General features: G+C 37.5%; 2 protein-coding genes across 17 annotated transcripts in view; one reads left to right on the top strand and one right to left on the bottom strand.

Annotated features, from left to right (window-relative positions):
• ITGB3BP (integrin subunit beta 3 binding protein) overlaps positions 1 to 2,260 on the top strand; it is a 74,102-nt gene extending 71,842 nt beyond the window's left edge. For all 13 annotated transcript variants that reach the window (XM_074005003.1, XM_074004984.1, XM_074004962.1 and 10 more), the window contains one exon: positions 1,927 to 2,260. Coding sequence is in view for 6 of the 13 variants with exons in the window: in XM_074004984.1 (XP_073861085.1) it covers positions 1,927 to 1,988 (62 nt within the window). In the remaining 7 variants the exon portion in view is untranslated. The remainder of the gene's footprint in view (positions 1 to 1,926) is intronic.
• Positions 2,261 to 5,807: 3,547 nt separating this feature from the next.
• Positions 5,808 to 17,554, bottom strand: part of ALG6 (ALG6 alpha-1,3-glucosyltransferase) — a 65,874-nt gene continuing 54,127 nt past the window's right edge. For all 4 annotated transcript variants that reach the window (XR_012419213.1, XR_012419212.1, XM_074004953.1 and 1 more), the window contains 3 exons: positions 14,246 to 14,314; positions 13,921 to 14,119; positions 5,808 to 6,186 (listed from right to left, as the gene is read on the bottom strand). Coding sequence is in view for 2 of the 4 variants with exons in the window: in XM_074004953.1 (XP_073861054.1) it covers positions 5,989 to 6,186; positions 13,921 to 14,119; positions 14,246 to 14,314 (466 nt within the window). In the remaining 2 variants the exon portion in view is untranslated. The remainder of the gene's footprint in view (positions 6,187 to 13,920; positions 14,120 to 14,245; positions 14,315 to 17,554) is intronic.

Here is a 17,554-nt window from a genome sequence, read left to right on the forward strand (position 1 = left end):
CTAGAATAAGAGAGAAAGTAAGGGTGACAGCAACCGAGAGGCCACAGCCAGAGTGCTAAGACCATCAAAAGATGGGAAGAGAAAAACATTTTGGCTAATGTTAACAGGGGATATTGGGATACTTTAGTAACAATGTGTATGAATTACTTGGGTAACACAAAGATGAGGCTTAGTATGAACAAAGCGCTGTGTATTATGACAGTTTGAAACCTAATAAGGACACAAAAACAATATAAGGCAAGTTATGATAAATGATACAAGTTCAGACTCTTCTAAGTTCTGACCAATAACAAGTACAAACAAGGATGGTGCATCCAGTGAGGATCCAAGTATCAACTTGATAACCCTCGACATGGCAGGCTTTCTGGTAGAAGCTTGGGGTAACTAAGGTAGATTGCCTTAAAGCAGAAATGCAACCTCTTCTTTCTAACACTAAGTCTAAATCTTGAATTCTGTGCACTTTACTGAACCTAAAAGCTGGATCTTTTAAACAGACCCCCAAGTCCATGTGACTCTAATGCTGTGAAGACCACAAGCCTACCTTTTACATGCTTGATTGCAGGTCAGCACAATAGAATGGGTTGGTTTCCCTACTACATGAAATTAGGAAGTATGATAATAAAAAAGGTCCACTGGGATTGAGAATAGATAGGGAAACTACAAGGAGGGAAGAATTTGTGTAATGTTACGAGTAAAATGTAGACCAGTGAATGTTCTAGACTTGGACCAATCAAATTTGTCACACTTCCATGGAGTACAGAGGAAGAGTTGACAGAAGTTTCTTCCCCTTCAGACTGAGAAGTATAAACATTATTCTCTACTGTAAGTACCAAATGAAGAATAAGCAGTGTTACGGGAATTCACAGCAGACATAGATCACCTCAGGATGGCATTTTCAGTGTGTTTGTTTGTTTGTTTGTTTTTGTTTTTTCAAGACAGGGTCTCATTCTGTCACCCTGGCTGGAGTGCAGTGGTGCAGTCATAGCTCACTGCATCCTTGACTTCCTGGGCTCAGGCAATCCTTCTGCCTTGGCCTAGGATTTCAGGCATGAGCCAGCACCCCCAGCCTTATTAGGTCATTTTTAAAGATCTTTCCCCACATGCCCTATGGTAATGTATGCCATCAGTTGCCAATGGCTGCTTCCTTCAAAGGCTTTCTCTCACAGAAGGGTTCTAAGGCTGAAGAGACATGAGCCTCTGCCACCACTAGGAGTCCCCAGAGAGACATATTCTGAATAGGAATCTGTCACAGTAAATACTGTCTTTTGGGCAGGGGGCAGCTGTTGGAGGAAACACCTGCTGAAAGGCCCCTAAAGCTTATAGACAAAGGCATGTAAATAAGTTTTCTGTAGGCCCTGTTGGAGTTTTAAAATTCTCTGAGATGTATCTCCTGTAAGTATGGTCACATAAGGTGAACAATACTGAGTGCTATGTCTGAGTAGTCATATTGACAGTTACTAGTGAAGATAGTCAAAAAGCAAATGAGGCCGGGCACGGTGGCTCATGCCTGTAATCCCAGCACTTTGGGAGGCCGAGGTGGGCAGATCATGAGGTCAGGAGTTCAAGACCAGCCTGGCCAACACAGTGAAACCCCGTCTCTACTAAAAATACAAAAATTAGCTGGGTGTAGCACACACCTGTAGTCCCAGCCACTCAGGAGCCTGAAGTGGGAGAATCACTTGAACCCGGGAGGCAGAGTTTGCAGTGAGCCGAGACCACGCCACTGCACTCCAGCCTGGGTGAGAGTGAGATTCCGTCTCACAAAATAAAAAATAAAGCAAAAGCAAATGAGAGGTTGCCAGCAGCATCTAACTAAACTAGGTACCAAATTAGATTGTTAATGGGTGTTAAAATCACTTCTTAAGTCATGTATGAGGTGCATGTTAACTAATTCTTGATAATATAATTATCTTTTATATCCCACAGGCATTAAGAAGAAATGCACTTACCATGAGCACCAACTTTTGCATCTGCCTGATCATATTTAAAGGAACAGAGAAATATTTGTAATTAATCTGCCCAGTAAATACCAGCTCGTAGCAGTCAGCAGGTGCATGTCTAGATAAAATTTCTTGCAGCTAATTTAAACTTTCTACACACACCAGTAGATAATCTCAATGTAAATAATACATTTCTTCTTGACTCTTTAATGTGAGCCAGCATGGAGAGGAAGATCTTGACTTATATTCTGTACCACATACACTTCTGTGGACTTTTAGCATTCATGGGTAGACTTAATAAAGCATGTATAAAAGTGGCACCTTTGGTAGAATTATATATTTTCCTGAAATTCAGATTAAATGTAATGGTAAGTGGAATTAAGTACCAATGTTCCCATTTAAAGCCCTAGCTGCTTATTAACTTATAGATTCTTTAAAAAAAATTTTTTTAAGATTTATCTAGTCTATTGTGTAGCCACTACCTCAGGAGTGAGTTTTTATTTTCCTATGCTTTTAGAGGAAAAAAACAATTTCAACATTTTAAAATTTTACACCATTTATAAAATATTAGAATGTATTTTTTCAGTATAAATGTTTATGAAGTTTTTTTAACTAAACTACACAGAGTACTGAATTTAAAGAAAAGACCATTATTAAGGGGCAATATGTGATCCATTCCAAATTATTTTGAAATATTAAATTTCAGTTATTCTGTGGTGTTTTCTGTCATCATCATGTTTTTGTTGTCACTCCCAAAATAAAGGGGAGGAGGGAGTCACAGAGTATGTTATCTTGATAGTGAAACTTATGCTTTTCTTGACCATTTCTGTAGGGAAAAACTGCTACTCCTTTGAGGTACTTGCCCTAAGTTTTAACAAAATTAGTAGAAAATATTACCATGTCATTTGAATATATCATGAAAAATTAAAACTACATAAAAATCTGAAACAAAATGTTAACAAATTAAGGTTGAAAATTTTCCACTGCATGCAATGGCACAAGCCTTTAATCCCAGCTACTACTCAGGAGGCTGAAACAGGAGGATCGCTTGAGCCCAGGAGTTTATGACCAGACTGGGCAATATAGCAAGACACCTATCTCAGAAAAAAAGAAAATAACTCACTTTCCACTTAGAGAAATTTTAGATTCACCTTTTTATAATGAAAGGTTTTTAAAAACTTAATATAAATTATATAAATTACCTTCATTTATATAATTGAAGAATTTATAAGAAAAAAATTATTTTCTTCATACTGTTTAAGAAATTTATTCTGATACAGTGCTTATAATAGGATGTTACCAAAAGTACACTAAAAAAGGATTATTCTAGCATTGAAAACTAACCTTAGGTTGTAAGCCAAAACATTTTATAAAGTAATCTATGTTAGCTAATACAGGGTTAAGAAGTAGATCGGTTTCATATATAATCCAAGTTATATAGGTATGTGCTTAATGCTATTAAACCAGTTACTGTATGTTTGACCCCTTGATATACTAAGCTTTTGCCTTTTAGAACAGCTGGGTCTGCTGAGAATCATTTCCCAGTTCTTTTCATTGTAGATCAGATGACTCTCACTTTATCACCCTTGGAGGCCACATGAAGGACAAAGCAGAAAGATCCACACACAAAACTAATGTTTATATGAGGGGAGGGGGAAGTTGTGGGGGATATACTTGGCCCTGATCTTCCAATGAACATAACAGAAGAGAGACCAATTGAGACTTGGAAACCAGTGTGTTACTTTAACCATTATTTAGTTATATCCTATCCGTCTCTTTCTTTCTGTTGAACAGAGAGGCTCCTTTGGCTGCCTTGACTTTTGTAAATGTTTCACTCAATTTGTTGTGGTTTATCATTTGGACAGAATGCTACATCAGGGATTTTTCACTCCTCCCTAAGTCCTCAAGGGAAAATGACTTCTGTATGCCTCATATATGATACATGCACATACACCCTATTCTCTTCATTTTAAGAAGCAGGCCTAAGTTTATTGGCAGCTGAGAACACTGCATTTCTCAGAAGTGCCTCCTCTATCTAAAATGTACTTGAACGTGACTTTGAAGGGCTTATTTTTTGACAGGTATATTAGTGAAGCAGGTGAGAAATCTATCTTTAATATTTTTGCATAACCTAAATATATTTATATGAAAACATCCCTATAGCCCTGAGTCTAGCTAAGAGCAATGCTTTGGAGTTGCCTACTTCTGTGATCGTAATTCATCACTGGATATTTTTGATATTTTGCTTTTTTTGAGATGGTATCTCACTGGTCTCAAGCGATCATCCTGTGTCAGCCTCTCAAATAGAGACCACTGTGCCTGGCCTCTGGTTTTGGTATTTTGTTTTGGTATTTTGGAACCTAATCCCTCTAAGTTCAATGTAAACTCTTAAACTGGTTTTTAATAGATCGGAGGGATACTTACAAGATAACTGCTACAAGTCTCTATAAAAATATAGTGCAAATCAATATGATTAAGATTAAATCATCTGAAGAATGGTTTTATTTACAGAATTTACCTGTATGATACCTTGAATCAGGTGTATTTCATTTAACTAATATATATACGTAATACTTTTATTTCCTAATAATAGTTATTCTACTCCAATTATTTATAACTTCCTCATCATTTATCTAAGTCAACATTCTATGTTAAACACAAGTGTACTATTACAAAAAACATTTTTTAAAATAAAGCTACACTAGCCAGCCAAGATGCTGACATTTGGGCACAGTGATTACAGATGGTGACCGTGGACAGCGATGTTCCTGCTGATTCGGCAGTGATTCAAGGCTGCTCTTCTGCGCTGACCTGCCCTTTGAGTCTTTTGAGAAAGAAACCTTTCCAGATTTTTGCTTTGTCTAAACCCACTTCCTTTATCAGATTTAGAAACTTATACCTTCTTACACCAGCCTGTGACTGTCCATGTCTAGAACCAGTATTTTTCTGTATGTGGTTGATTTGCACTATTTTAAAATATACCACCACTTAATATAGTTTAATGGCTATCTTCTGAAAGAAATATATTCCTTAAAAAATGTTGATGGGAAAATGATTATCTTTATTACAGAGACTAAAGAAAACATATCTTTATATGAGAAACTACAACATGGATATCATGCATTATTTTTACCAGTTGAAAACTATAATAAATATGGGCTTCTGCTAATATGGGGTGATACAGTATTAATAGGAGGGAATTAACATGAATCAATGCTCTGGCAGTGGTAACCTTGAACCATCTCATAATAATATATATGTATAATATAATGTTTAAACAGAATGATTCTGGAGGTTTAAAACCAGTGATTATGTGTGATTAAGAAGACTTCACTCAAACCACTTAAAGTTAAAACTTACATTTAAATTCAGGAAAATTTATTTTTAATTGTATTAAAATATGCATTCTTGCAAATAAGATCATGGTTTATTTGCCTTGTTAAAACAATCAAATTTGCATGTGTAATAAGGCATATTCAGACTTCAAGCAGTTTAAATTGCCTTCTCAGTAATTAAAAAGATTATCACAAATTAAATTCCCTAAGACATAACTTCTACACAGTGAAATACACACTACTTGTATTCTAAAATGTAAATTTGAATACCAAAATTAGTGATTTCCATTAAAAAGAAGGGGCTCAATTCTTCCATTAAGCTCACTATATGGTCTGATGAAGGAAGCAGGTTTAGACAAAGCAAATACCAAGAAATATTTCTCAGTTTTTTCAAGACATTTAAAAAGTGCATTTCCTGAGTAAACAATGGGATTAAGGACATGTTTCTCTTTTTTCCCCATTTGAATAGCTGTGAATAATAAAACCACAATATGTTTTGGCCAAGCAGTACTTAGACAAGCCTCCATTGGTCTTTGGTCTCCATATACATTTATTTTGTGTAGACAACAATGACTTTTCACCATTTCATTTCCTATGGTTCCATGGTTCTCAAAATGGTAATTTCATTTATACATAGCAAAAAGTTCACAAAACCTTTCAGCACTGTTCATATTTTCACATTTGTTCAGGAAACAATTTGTTTAGGAATACAGCTAGCTGATTTTCTTCTGATTTCTTCCACTTTTGGAATCCCACATGATTATAATGTTAAAGTATACCAAGAAGAACAAGAAGTTCAAGCAAGATACAAAACACACCAATACAGAAAATAAGTCCGGTAGTTTCTGAGGAGGATCCAGTGTGACAGTCATCAGCGTCAGAAGCACCATAGTGATAACTGAGATAAGAAACTGCAAGGAAAAAAAGGATTACTGAGTAGTATAAAAGGTGAAATTTAAATGTACTGTAAACATTGACTTGTAGCTATTAAATAAGCAGAATTAAAGGTGAGGGTTAAAGGTCTAATTTATTCTGGTGTATCTCAACTTTGACTTCCTATTAGAATCATATGAGAGGTTTTTAAAATCTCAATGCCCACATCACACCCCAGACCAACTAAATCAGGCCTCAGTACTTTTTAAAGCTCTCCAAGTGATTCCCATGTGTAGCCAAAACCTGAGGACCCCTGTCTTATACTTCCTACCAACAAGGCACTGAAGAAAGGTATCTGGGACAAATATTAACGCTAGTCAGGGTTAAATATGTAGCATCCCCTGGGGCCCAACAGGATATAAAATTCTAAGCTAATGGGTACAAATATATAGGTAGCTAGAAGAAATAAAACCTAGTGTTTGGCAGGTCCGTAGGCTGACTATAGTTAACAATGTACATTTCAAAATAGCTAGAAAATAAGTTGAATGTTCCCAGCATAAAGACGTATTTTTAAGGTAATGGATAGCCCAGTTACGCTGATCTGATCTTCACGCATTACATGAATGAATATCACATGTACCCCCAAAATATATACATCTATTCTGTATCAATTTTTAAAATTCTAAGCTAATCCTGAGAACCCATCTGTGAAAAAGTTTTCCATGGCAAATGGAAAATTACATTTCTTATTCATTGAATGCTTTCAATGAGTAAAGCACATTAGGGCACATGAAAGAAAATGTCCTCTGGCCTCAAAGAGTTTTCCATCTGCTTAGGAGAATGTTAAATAAAATCACAAAGTCACGCTGGCTTAAATACCAAGATGAGTAGTAAAAATAATTAGCACATTTACTGTAGTTGTGTGGTCATCAGTTAGTGTCTTTTCTAGGCCAATGTGCTATACAATAGAACCTCCTGCAGTAATGAAAATGTTTTGTCTGCACTCCAGTATAGTAGCTGCTAACCACATGTGGCTATTGGGCATTTGAAATGTACTTACTGTGACTGAGGAACTGAATTTTTATTTAAATTTAATATGTTTAAATTTCTATATATGTCTAGTGGCTACCATACTGGACAGACTGGCTTTAGACTGTGAGCTCCTTTGAGACAAAGACCAGCAAGATCTTACTCATTTTATCCCTAGCACAGTACATAGGTATACACTAGCAGTATAAATAAATGTAGAAAGCAAGTAGTGAAAAACAGTAGTGACTTCCATGAAGTGGGTGGGACACAGAACCCTAAAAGATGCCTTAACTGTTGGCTACATTATGACAATATTGGTAAGGTCTAAATAGAGAGTAATGCAGTGATCATTCCAAATGGAAAAGCGAGGATAGGCGCCAAGAAAGCTTACAAGCAGATATAAACAAAGGCTCCCAGTGTCATTAAAGGAAAAAAATTCCTGAGACAACCTTAGTGGGAAGTCAAACATCTGGAATGAAATCTTCAAAATAAAAGTTTCAAACTTCAGAAATATGGGACTGGTTGAAATGTCATAATACCACAATCTTGAATCAGTGTTAAACAGAACAAAACCCCTCTCTTGCTCCAACTATTACCCCATTTGTCTGCTCCTATTTACACTTGCTTCCCAAAACAGTTGCCTATAAATATAAACATGCTGTGTCCAGTCTTCATCCCATTCACTAGTAAACCCCTACCAATTGGGCTTTCACCCCAATCACTATGAAACTGCTATGGTCAAATACCCATAATGACCTCCAGTGTACTAAATCCAAGGGTCAGTTCTTACTGCCTTACCTGATTTTCTCATTAGCATTTGAAATCACTCACTGAACCCTCTCACTGAAACACTTCATTCACTTGGCTTCCATGACATCATACTCTCCTGGTTCTCTCCTACCTCACCCAGTTAATTCTTAGACATCTTTGCTGGTTCCTCATGTCCCCTACCTCTGCATTCTGCGGCTTCATACCTATTCCTCTGATTAATCTATCCTCATACCCTTAGTGAGTCATCCAGTAGCATGACTTTAATTACCAACTATATGTAAAGACTCAACTTCGTCTCCAGCCTGGCCCTTTCCCCTAAACCAGGGTTATCCAATCTTTTGGCTTCCCTGGGCCACAATGGAAAAAGAAGAATTGTCTTAGGCCACACATAAAATACACCAACACTAACAACAGCTGATGAGCTTTAAAAAATATCGCAAAAAAACTCCAGGTTTTAAGAAACTACGAATTTGTATTGCACTGCATTCAAAGCCGTCCTCGGTTGCAGGTTGGACGAGCTTGTGCTAAACTCTGGACTCATATATCCAGGTACTCCTTAATATCTCTACTTGGATATTTAATAGGCATCTAAAACTAAATGTGAAAAACTCTTGATCTCCCCATACTCCCCACTGTCCCCATCACACACACAGTTCCTTCAACATGCTTTGCTTCCTTCAATTTGGTAAATGGCAACCCACTCATTCAGTTATGTATGCCAAAAACCTTGGAGTCATCCTGAACACCTCTCTTTCACAACCCCAGCAATTCCTGTTGGCTCTACCTTCAAAATATATCAAAAATCTGACGATTTCTAACCACTTCCACTGCTACCCTGGTCCACAGCACTATCATCTCATGAATTCCATTATCCACAATCTCCTCCACATAGCTACCATAGGGGCCTTTTAAAGATGTAAGTCAGATTCTAGTCCCATTATAGGAAACTACACTGTTACCTCTCTAATCTTAGGTCCTATTACTTCTTTCCCCTACCCAGCTCCAATCACCATGACCTCCATGATGTTCGCTGAATTTGCAGTTTTCTCTTCTAGGATGTTCTACCCTCAATTATCTGTAGTTTACTTCCTTTGGTTCTTTGCTCAAGAAAGCTCTGCCACTTTAAAATTGCATTAATCCCTCCTGCAAATCATATCCATTTCTCCCTTGCTTTGTTGTTCTCCATAGCACTTATCACCCTCTGACACACTATATATTTTACATATGCTGGTGCTGGATTTCTCCACTAGAATGCAACCTCTATGGAAGCACGGATTTCTGTTAGTTTTGGTCACTGCTGTATCCTCAGCCTCCAGAACAATGTTTGGCAATATAGTAAGTGCTCAAAAACTGTTTATTAAAGAACAAACAAATCTGGGAGTCCATGGTGGTCCTCACCTTAAGATTACTGGACCAGATTGTGAATATCACAATAGGGCTAGACTTTAACATACACTCAGGAATCTGGGCCTGTACTAACAAAAAATGAACTTTATATCTACTTTCCATTTGAACCCCTGAATAAAGTTAATCCTCTCCTTGTCTTTCCTGTTCACCTCTTAACTTCCTACCTCCCACACCACTATCCTCCATGGTCATTACCTAAAGCGCAAAGCCTTCAGGACACCCATTGAACTCTGCCCTGAGAATACCTGCCTTGTCTTCCTACAAGATCTAAATATAAAATATCTCCTTTGAAACCTTCCCCTACGCTCCCCTAATAAAGTTAGTCATTCTTTTCTTTTTGTTATCTGGGTACTTTGGGCAATCCTCTATGTAGTCCTCAAAAATATAAATAAGTATAGCCTGTTGGGCTGGGCGTGGTAGCTCACGCCTGTAATCCCAGCACTTTGGGAGGCTGAGGCAGGCAGATCACAAGGTCAGGAGTTCGAGACCAGCCTGGCCAATATGGTGAAACCCCATCTCTACTAAAAATACAAAAATTGGCCAGGCATGGTGGCACGCACCTATAGTCCCAGCTACTCAGGAGGCTGAGGCAGAAGCATTGCATAAACCCAGGAGGGGGAGGTTGCAGTGAGCTGAGATCACGCCATTGCACTCCAGCCTGGGCAACAAGAGTGAAACTCCATCTCAAAAAAAATAAAATAAAAAATAAAAATTAGGCAAGCATGACGGTACATGCCTATAATCCTAGCTACTCAGGAGGCTGAGGAAGGAGGATCACTTGGGCCCAGGAGTTCCAGGTTGCAGTGAATTATAAATGCACCACCGCACTCCAGCCTAGACAACAGAGTTAGATCCTGTCTCAACAACAACTTCCTAACATTTGTAATAGTTGCCAAATATTCCGTGGAGCTTATATACTTATTCATGTAGCATTTTTCAACTACTGGACAATTGAGCTGCCTCTAATTTTTCATTATAATAATTAGATGAATATCCATTCATTCAACAAACAAAAATCAGAGCACCTATTCTTTGCCAGGCACTGATAGATGCTATAGATAAAATGGTATGTATAAAATGCAGAGTTCTTGCCCTCAAATAGATTGCAATCTAGCATTTTAGACAGCCTTGAATATAATGTGATGTCCCTTAAATATATGAACTTTATGAGTAGACAAAGACATCACCTGAAAACTACATATTAGTATCTCTCATGAATATAAATGCAAAAATCATCAAAAGAATACTGGCAAACTGAAGCCAGTGGCAGATAAAAAGAATTATACACCATGGTCCAGTAGGATTTATCCTAGGAATTCAAGGTTAGTTTAATATACAAAAATCAATCAATGAAATACGTCATGTTAATAGAATAAAAGAAAAAACACACACACACGACCAAAGATGCAGAAAAAGAATTAGAATCCAACATTTTTTCATGATAAAAACATGTAAACTAGGAACTGAAGAGAACTTCCTCAACCAGATAAAGGACATCTATTTTAGAAAGCCCATAGTTAACATCATGGTTAATGGTGATAGACCATATGCTTTCCCTCTAACATCAAGTAAAAGAGAAGATGTCCACTCTTGTTACCTATATTCAACACTGTATTATAGGTCCTAGGGTAATTAGGCAAGTAAGAGAAATAAAAGATAAAAGTCATCCACATCAGAAAGGAAGAAGTAAAACTCATGGTTTGCAGATTACATTATCTTGTATATCAAAAACTGCAGGAAATCAATTAAAAACCTATGCCAAAGAATACAAGTTCGATATACCAAAATATTATATTTGTATATAGTTGCAATGAACATTATGAAAATGAAATTAAGAAACAATTCCTTTACAATAGCATCATAAAGAATTATGCTTTAGGATCATTCATTAAACTTAAGAATAAATTTAACAAAAGAAGTCCAAAATTTTTACACTGAAAACTGCAAAACATTGTTGAAAGAAATTAAATATCTAAATAAATGGAAATACATCCTGTGTTTGTTCATTGGAAGACTAAATATTAAGATGGCAATATTCACGGTGAAAGTCTATCTCTAAAAAAATTAGCCAGGTGTGGTGGCACACGCCTATAGTCACGGCTATTCCTTAATTGCAGCGAGTTATAAATGCACCAGGCTGAGGTGGGAAGATTGCTTGAGCCTGGGAGGCAGAGGTTGCAGTGAGCCAAGATCACACCACTGCACTCCAACCTGGACAACAGAGCGAGACCTTGTCTCAAAAAAATAAAGCAATATTCCACAAACTGACATGCAGAATCAACTCAGTCCCTATTAAAATCTCAGCTGGGTTTTGGGAAAAAACTGATGAACTTCTAAAAACAATATGAAAATAAAGGGATGTAAGATAGATAAAACAATCTTGTAAAAAAACAAAATCAGTGGACTTGCATTTTCAATTTCAAAACTACAAAGCTACAGTAAACAAGACAGTATGGCAGTGGCATAAGGATAGACATATAGATCAATGGAACAGAACCGAGAGTCCAGAAATAAACCCTTATATTTAAGAACAACTGATTTTCAACAAGAGTGCTAAGACAATTCAGTGCAACTGAAATAACTGAATAAAGTCAGGCTCCTACCTCACACCATATACAATATTAACTCAAAGTGACTCAAAGGCATAGATATAAAAACTATAAAACTCTTAGAAGAAAATACAGGGGTAAGTATTTGTGATCACTGGTTATACAGTGGTTTCTTAGATATGACACCAAAAGCACAACAAAAGAAAAAAATAGATATACTGGATGTTATCAAAATCAAAACTTTTGTGCTGTAAATGATACCATCAAGAAAGTGAAAAGGCAACACACAGAATGGGAGAGAATACTTGCAAGTTAAATATCTGGTAAGGAACTCATATCAAGAATATATATTTAAAAAAAACTCTTACAGATCAAAAATAAAAAGATAATCCAGTTTAAAATGGGCAAAGGGTTTGAATAGGCATTTCTCCAAAGAAGATACACAAATGGCCAATAAGCACATGAAAAGATGTTCAACATCATTAGTCATTAGGGAAATGCAAGTCAGAACTCCAATGAAATACCACCTCACACCCATTAAGATGGTTGTAATGAAAAAGACAACAAATGCTGTGAAAGATGTGGAGAAATTAGAACCCTCACCCATGGTTGGTGAGGATGAAGAATTGGGCTGTACTTTGGAAAAGAGTTTGGCAGTTTCTGAAGATGTTAAACATAGAATTACCATATGATCTAGCAATTCTACTCCCAGGTATACACATAAGGGAAATGAAAACATATGTGCACTCAATACCTTGTAAACAAATGTTCACAACAGCACTATTCATAACACTAAAAAAGTAGAAACAACTAAATGTCCATTAATTGATAAATGGATAAACAAAATGTGGTATATCCACATAATGGAATATAATTTGGTAATAAAAAGGAATAAAGTACTGATATATGCTATAACATAAATGAACCTCAAAAATATGCTAAGTGGCCGGGTGCAGTGGCTCACACCTGTAATCCCAGCACTTTGGGAGGCCGAGGCAGGCAGATCATGAGGTCAGAAGTTCGAGACCAGCCCAGCCAACATAGTGAAACCCCATCTCTACTAAAAATACAAAAATTAGGCAGGCATGGTGGCACATGCCTATAGTTCCAGCTACTAGGGAGGCTGAGGCAGGAGAATCGCTTGTACCCAGGAGGCAGAGATTGCAGCGAGACAAGATTGCACCACTGCATTCCAGCCTGGGTGACGGAGAAAGACTGTCTCAAAAAAAAAAAAAAAAAAGTATACACACACACACACACATGCGCACGCGTGCTAAGTGAAAGAACCCAGTCATAAAAGACCACAATTTTATTATCCCATGTTATGGATGGAATTAAAATTCATATGTTGAAGCCCTAACCCCCAATGTGACTATATTTGGAGATACAGCCTTTCAGGAGGTAAATAAGATTAAATCAGATGATAAGAATGGGGCCCTAATCCGATAGTATTCATATCCTTACAAGAAAAGGAAGAGACAACAAAGGTCTCTCTCCATGTGTGACATATAAAGTAGAGACCTTCTACAAGCCAGGAAGAGAGGCCTCACCAGAAACCAACCCTGATGGTAGAACCAACCCTTGATCTTGAACTTTTAGTCTCTAGAACTGTAAGAAAATTAATTTCTGTTGTTTAAGAAACCTAGTGTGGTATTTTGTTATGGCAGCTGTAGCTGACTAATACATTCCATTTATAGGCAATGTCCAAAGTAGGCAAATCTAAAGGGGCAGAAGCTGGCTGTCCAAGGAAGGGAGTTAGGAGTGAGAATGGAATGGGGAATGAATGCTAATGGGTACAGATTATTCCGGGAGTGACAAAAACAATGTAAAATTAGATGATGGTGATAGTTGTACAAATCTGTGCATATACTTAAAACCACTAAGTTGTATACTTTAAATGAGTGGGTTTATGTGAATTATATCTCAAAAAGCTATAAAAGAAAACCACTACTTCAATAATTTTTTTAAATAGTGGCATGCTAAAAAAAAGTGCCATTTCTTAAAAATTGAACTTACCAAATATTGTATCATTCTTGAAAGAAATGTAAAACATGGAAGATATTTCCTCACAGAAATGGAAAAGGATTTCAACTGCAGTTCTTCTTCAGAAGTCTTTTCAAATATTGAAAAGGAAGTTACACAAGCTATAAAAAATGCCATTGTTGTCACAACAGAAGGCATTAGGAGTTCATCCTTCAATAGAAGAGGTAGCAGACTGTAAAGGAAAATTTTTAAAAATCAAAAGAGAATCATCAATTCAAACCATAACCACTTTATTAAAAAGTTTTAAATTAGTTTACAAGAATTATACTGTAAATATATGGAAATTGGTATGACTTACCTAAATGTTGACACAAGTAAAAACCAAGTAGACATAAAAGGAATTTCACTTAAAACTAAGCAGACTGGTCTAAAATGGTAAAGAAAAAAAATAATATTACAGAATATAATTTCAACTCCTAACTTAAAAAATATAAACACATTTTATCTGTCTGATTTTCAGAGGTAGCTTAAAAAAAGCCAGGAAGGTCTTCACATGTACTACTGATTCATTTTGTTAACAGTCCAGACTAAATTAGCCTAGACACAGGCACAGAGGTGTCAACTTCTCATAATAATTGGAAAACTGCTGCTTCCAGTATGCCATTAATGGAACTTTTTTTCTCTATCACACAAACAAGTAGCTTAAGAAAAGGATCAGATAAACAAATCTGAGAAGGTTTTGTCATATATTTCGTAGTACTTGGTAAATATGAATTGCTAGTATTGTTTTCAAGCATCTCTTTTATGTTCTTTCATGTTACATATTACTCCACTAAGTTAAAACTAAAGTTATGGCAGACAAGATCATCATGCCACTGGAGATGACAAGAGAGGCAAGAGGATAAAGGAAAACAAATTGATAATAGTAAAATTAAAAGGAGGAAGAAATTAGTAGGAAGAGCTACATGAAAAGAGAAGTAGTATAGGAACAGGAAGCACAATGCCAATAAATCGAACCACTGGCTTTATCAAAGAGTTGTTTAGGGGCCAGGCACAGTGGCTCAGGCCTGTAATCCCAGCACTTTGGTAGGCCAAGGCTGGTAGATCACTTGAGGTCAGGAGTTCAAGACCAGCCTGGCCAACATGGTGAAATCCCATCTCTACTAAAAATACCAAAAAAAAAAAAAAAAAAAAATAGCTGAGCTTGGTGGTGCATGCCTGTAATCCCAGCTACTTGGGAGGCTGAGGCAGGAGAACTGCTTGAACCCAGGAGGAGGAGATTGCAGTGAGCTGAGATCATGCCACCGCACTCCAGCTTGGGCGACAGAGCGAGACAACAGGGCAAGACTCTATCTCCATTAAAAAAAAAAAAAAAAAAAAAGTTGTTTAGGGTCATAGCTCTCAGCCCTGTGACCTCCTTACCACAACTCCTGTTCTAGTACCTTCAGGATTCAATTGTGGCAATGCTCAAGGAAGGAGCATTGCTAGTCTGAAGTCCTGAGTCCTGGCCCCCATGTTTGCCATTGATTTACTGTGTGACCTTGAGCAAAGAATCTATTTTCTTAAGTGGGAATGGAAATAATAATAATAGTACCCCATATTCTTAAGTAGTTGAAAGAACTCTTTGCAGGGATCATCTAGTGTTTATTTTTTAAAATACAATAAACTTCCCTAATGATGGTGGTTGTTGAATAACTGTTATCATCCTTATTTTAAAAGGTGCTCTATAAAGATGTGGGCATTCTCCCCCTTTCCTAGAAGGATGACTTTTTCCTATGTCAACTAATATATGAGGTTTAAACCCTGGGATTATAAACTGATTGAAAACTACTAAAAGAAATTACTAGGCGGGGTGCAGTGGCTCACACCTGTGATCCCAGCACTTTGGGAGGCTGAGACAGGCAGATCACGAGGTCAGGAGTTCGAGATCATCCTGGCCAACATGGTGAAACCCCGTCTCTACTAAAAATACAAAAAAAAATAAATTAGCTGGACTTGGTGGCGCGTGCCTGTAATCCCAGCTACTCAGGAGGCTGAGGCAGAAGAATCACTTGAACCAGGGAGTTGGAGGTTGCAGTGAGCAGAGATTGTGCCACTGCACTCCAGCCTGGCGACAGAGTGAGACTCCGTCTCAAAAAAAAAAAGAAATTACTAGAGGACTTTCCATTTCACTGCCTGAGAATGGATGCATATTAACAGCAAGCTCATCGAAGGTGCTCAATAAATACTGTTTTCTCTTTCTGGTTTAATTATTTCCCATTTATGCATTCAATATTTATTTACCAAACACAAGCATTGATCAAAAATGTATTATAGCCAGGTGCAGTGGCTCACAACTGTAATCCTAGCACTTTGGGAGGCCAAGGTGGGAGGGTCACTTGAGCCCAGGAGTTCAGGACCAGCCTAGAGAACATAGCAAGATACCACCTCTACAAAAAATTTAAAAATTAGCCTGGCATGGTGATGCATGCCTGAGGTACTTGTTACTTGGGAGGCTGAAGTGGGAGGCTCACTTGAGCCCAGGAGTCCGAGGCTGCAGTGAGCTATGACCATGTCACTGTGCTCTAGCCTGGGTGACTGAGACCTTGTCTCTTAAAAAAAACTTACTACATATAAGCACTGCTCTGAAAGGAATACAAAGATGATTATAACTCAGCTCCTAACCACAAAGTACTTAAAATTCATCACCAAACAGCGAAATTCCCTACATCCTCAACCTCTTCTCTGAACCCCTCCCTTTACCACCTTGTTTGAAACAATGCCTGGCTGTCTCCTCTGAGGACAGTACTGCCCTCTGCCCTCTCAACTGTGTCTGTTTTTGTTGTTTCCACAGTCTTCAAGTGACGTGGCCTGGAGGTGGGAAGTAACCTCCTTGATTTTCCTCACTACTTTCCTACCAGTTCTTCCTCTCTCCATCCTAATAATCTCCAGCTTTGAACCTCATGTCATCACACTCTATCCCCGATTATTCCCTATCTTGTAAATACTGACCAACCACAGGGCTGCTTCCTCCTTTACCCAAAGATTTCAACTCCTTTCTCACTATCACTCTCTACATACTGACTTAATTCTTGGTAATTTAAAATATACATAGATCTTCCCTCTCATTTGCTAGAATGCCTCTCTTCTAGGGATCTCATCTTTAATGCTGTCCCTTAGGGTCATACTTTAGACTGCACCTCCTCCATGACTCCTGCCTTTTAGATATTCCAACTCCAACCATCTTTTGATCCCACCAAGATCTTCGATCCATTGTTCCTACCACCTTTTCACTTTCCCTCATCGCTTCCACAGCCTTTTCCCTTTTTACCTATCTTAAATTCCAAGGTCAATCATTATAATCACTCTCATACATTCACTCTTAAGCCCTCAAGCAAGGGAGTTATCCTCACCAGACAAAACCATAAACCTGGAAATACCCAACTTTCCACCAGTGCTTACTCCAACCGTGCTGAACAACTGCTCTAGAGAACAACAGCTACCCATACTAACTGCTCTCACTTTAAATACATGATCATGATATTCAAGTGCCCTGCAATTACTATATATTTCCCTGATCTGTTTACACTCTGTCTCTCCTTAGAAAATGTTTCACACTTCTCCCTCCTACTTCCAACAGCTTCAACCCACTCTTGGCTAATGACTTTCCCTCTCACTTCAATAAGAA

The sequence above is a fragment of the Macaca fascicularis genome, chromosome 1, assembly GCF_037993035.2.
Source record: "Macaca fascicularis isolate 582-1 chromosome 1, T2T-MFA8v1.1".
Lineage (NCBI taxonomy): Eukaryota > Metazoa > Chordata > Mammalia > Primates > Cercopithecidae > Macaca > Macaca fascicularis.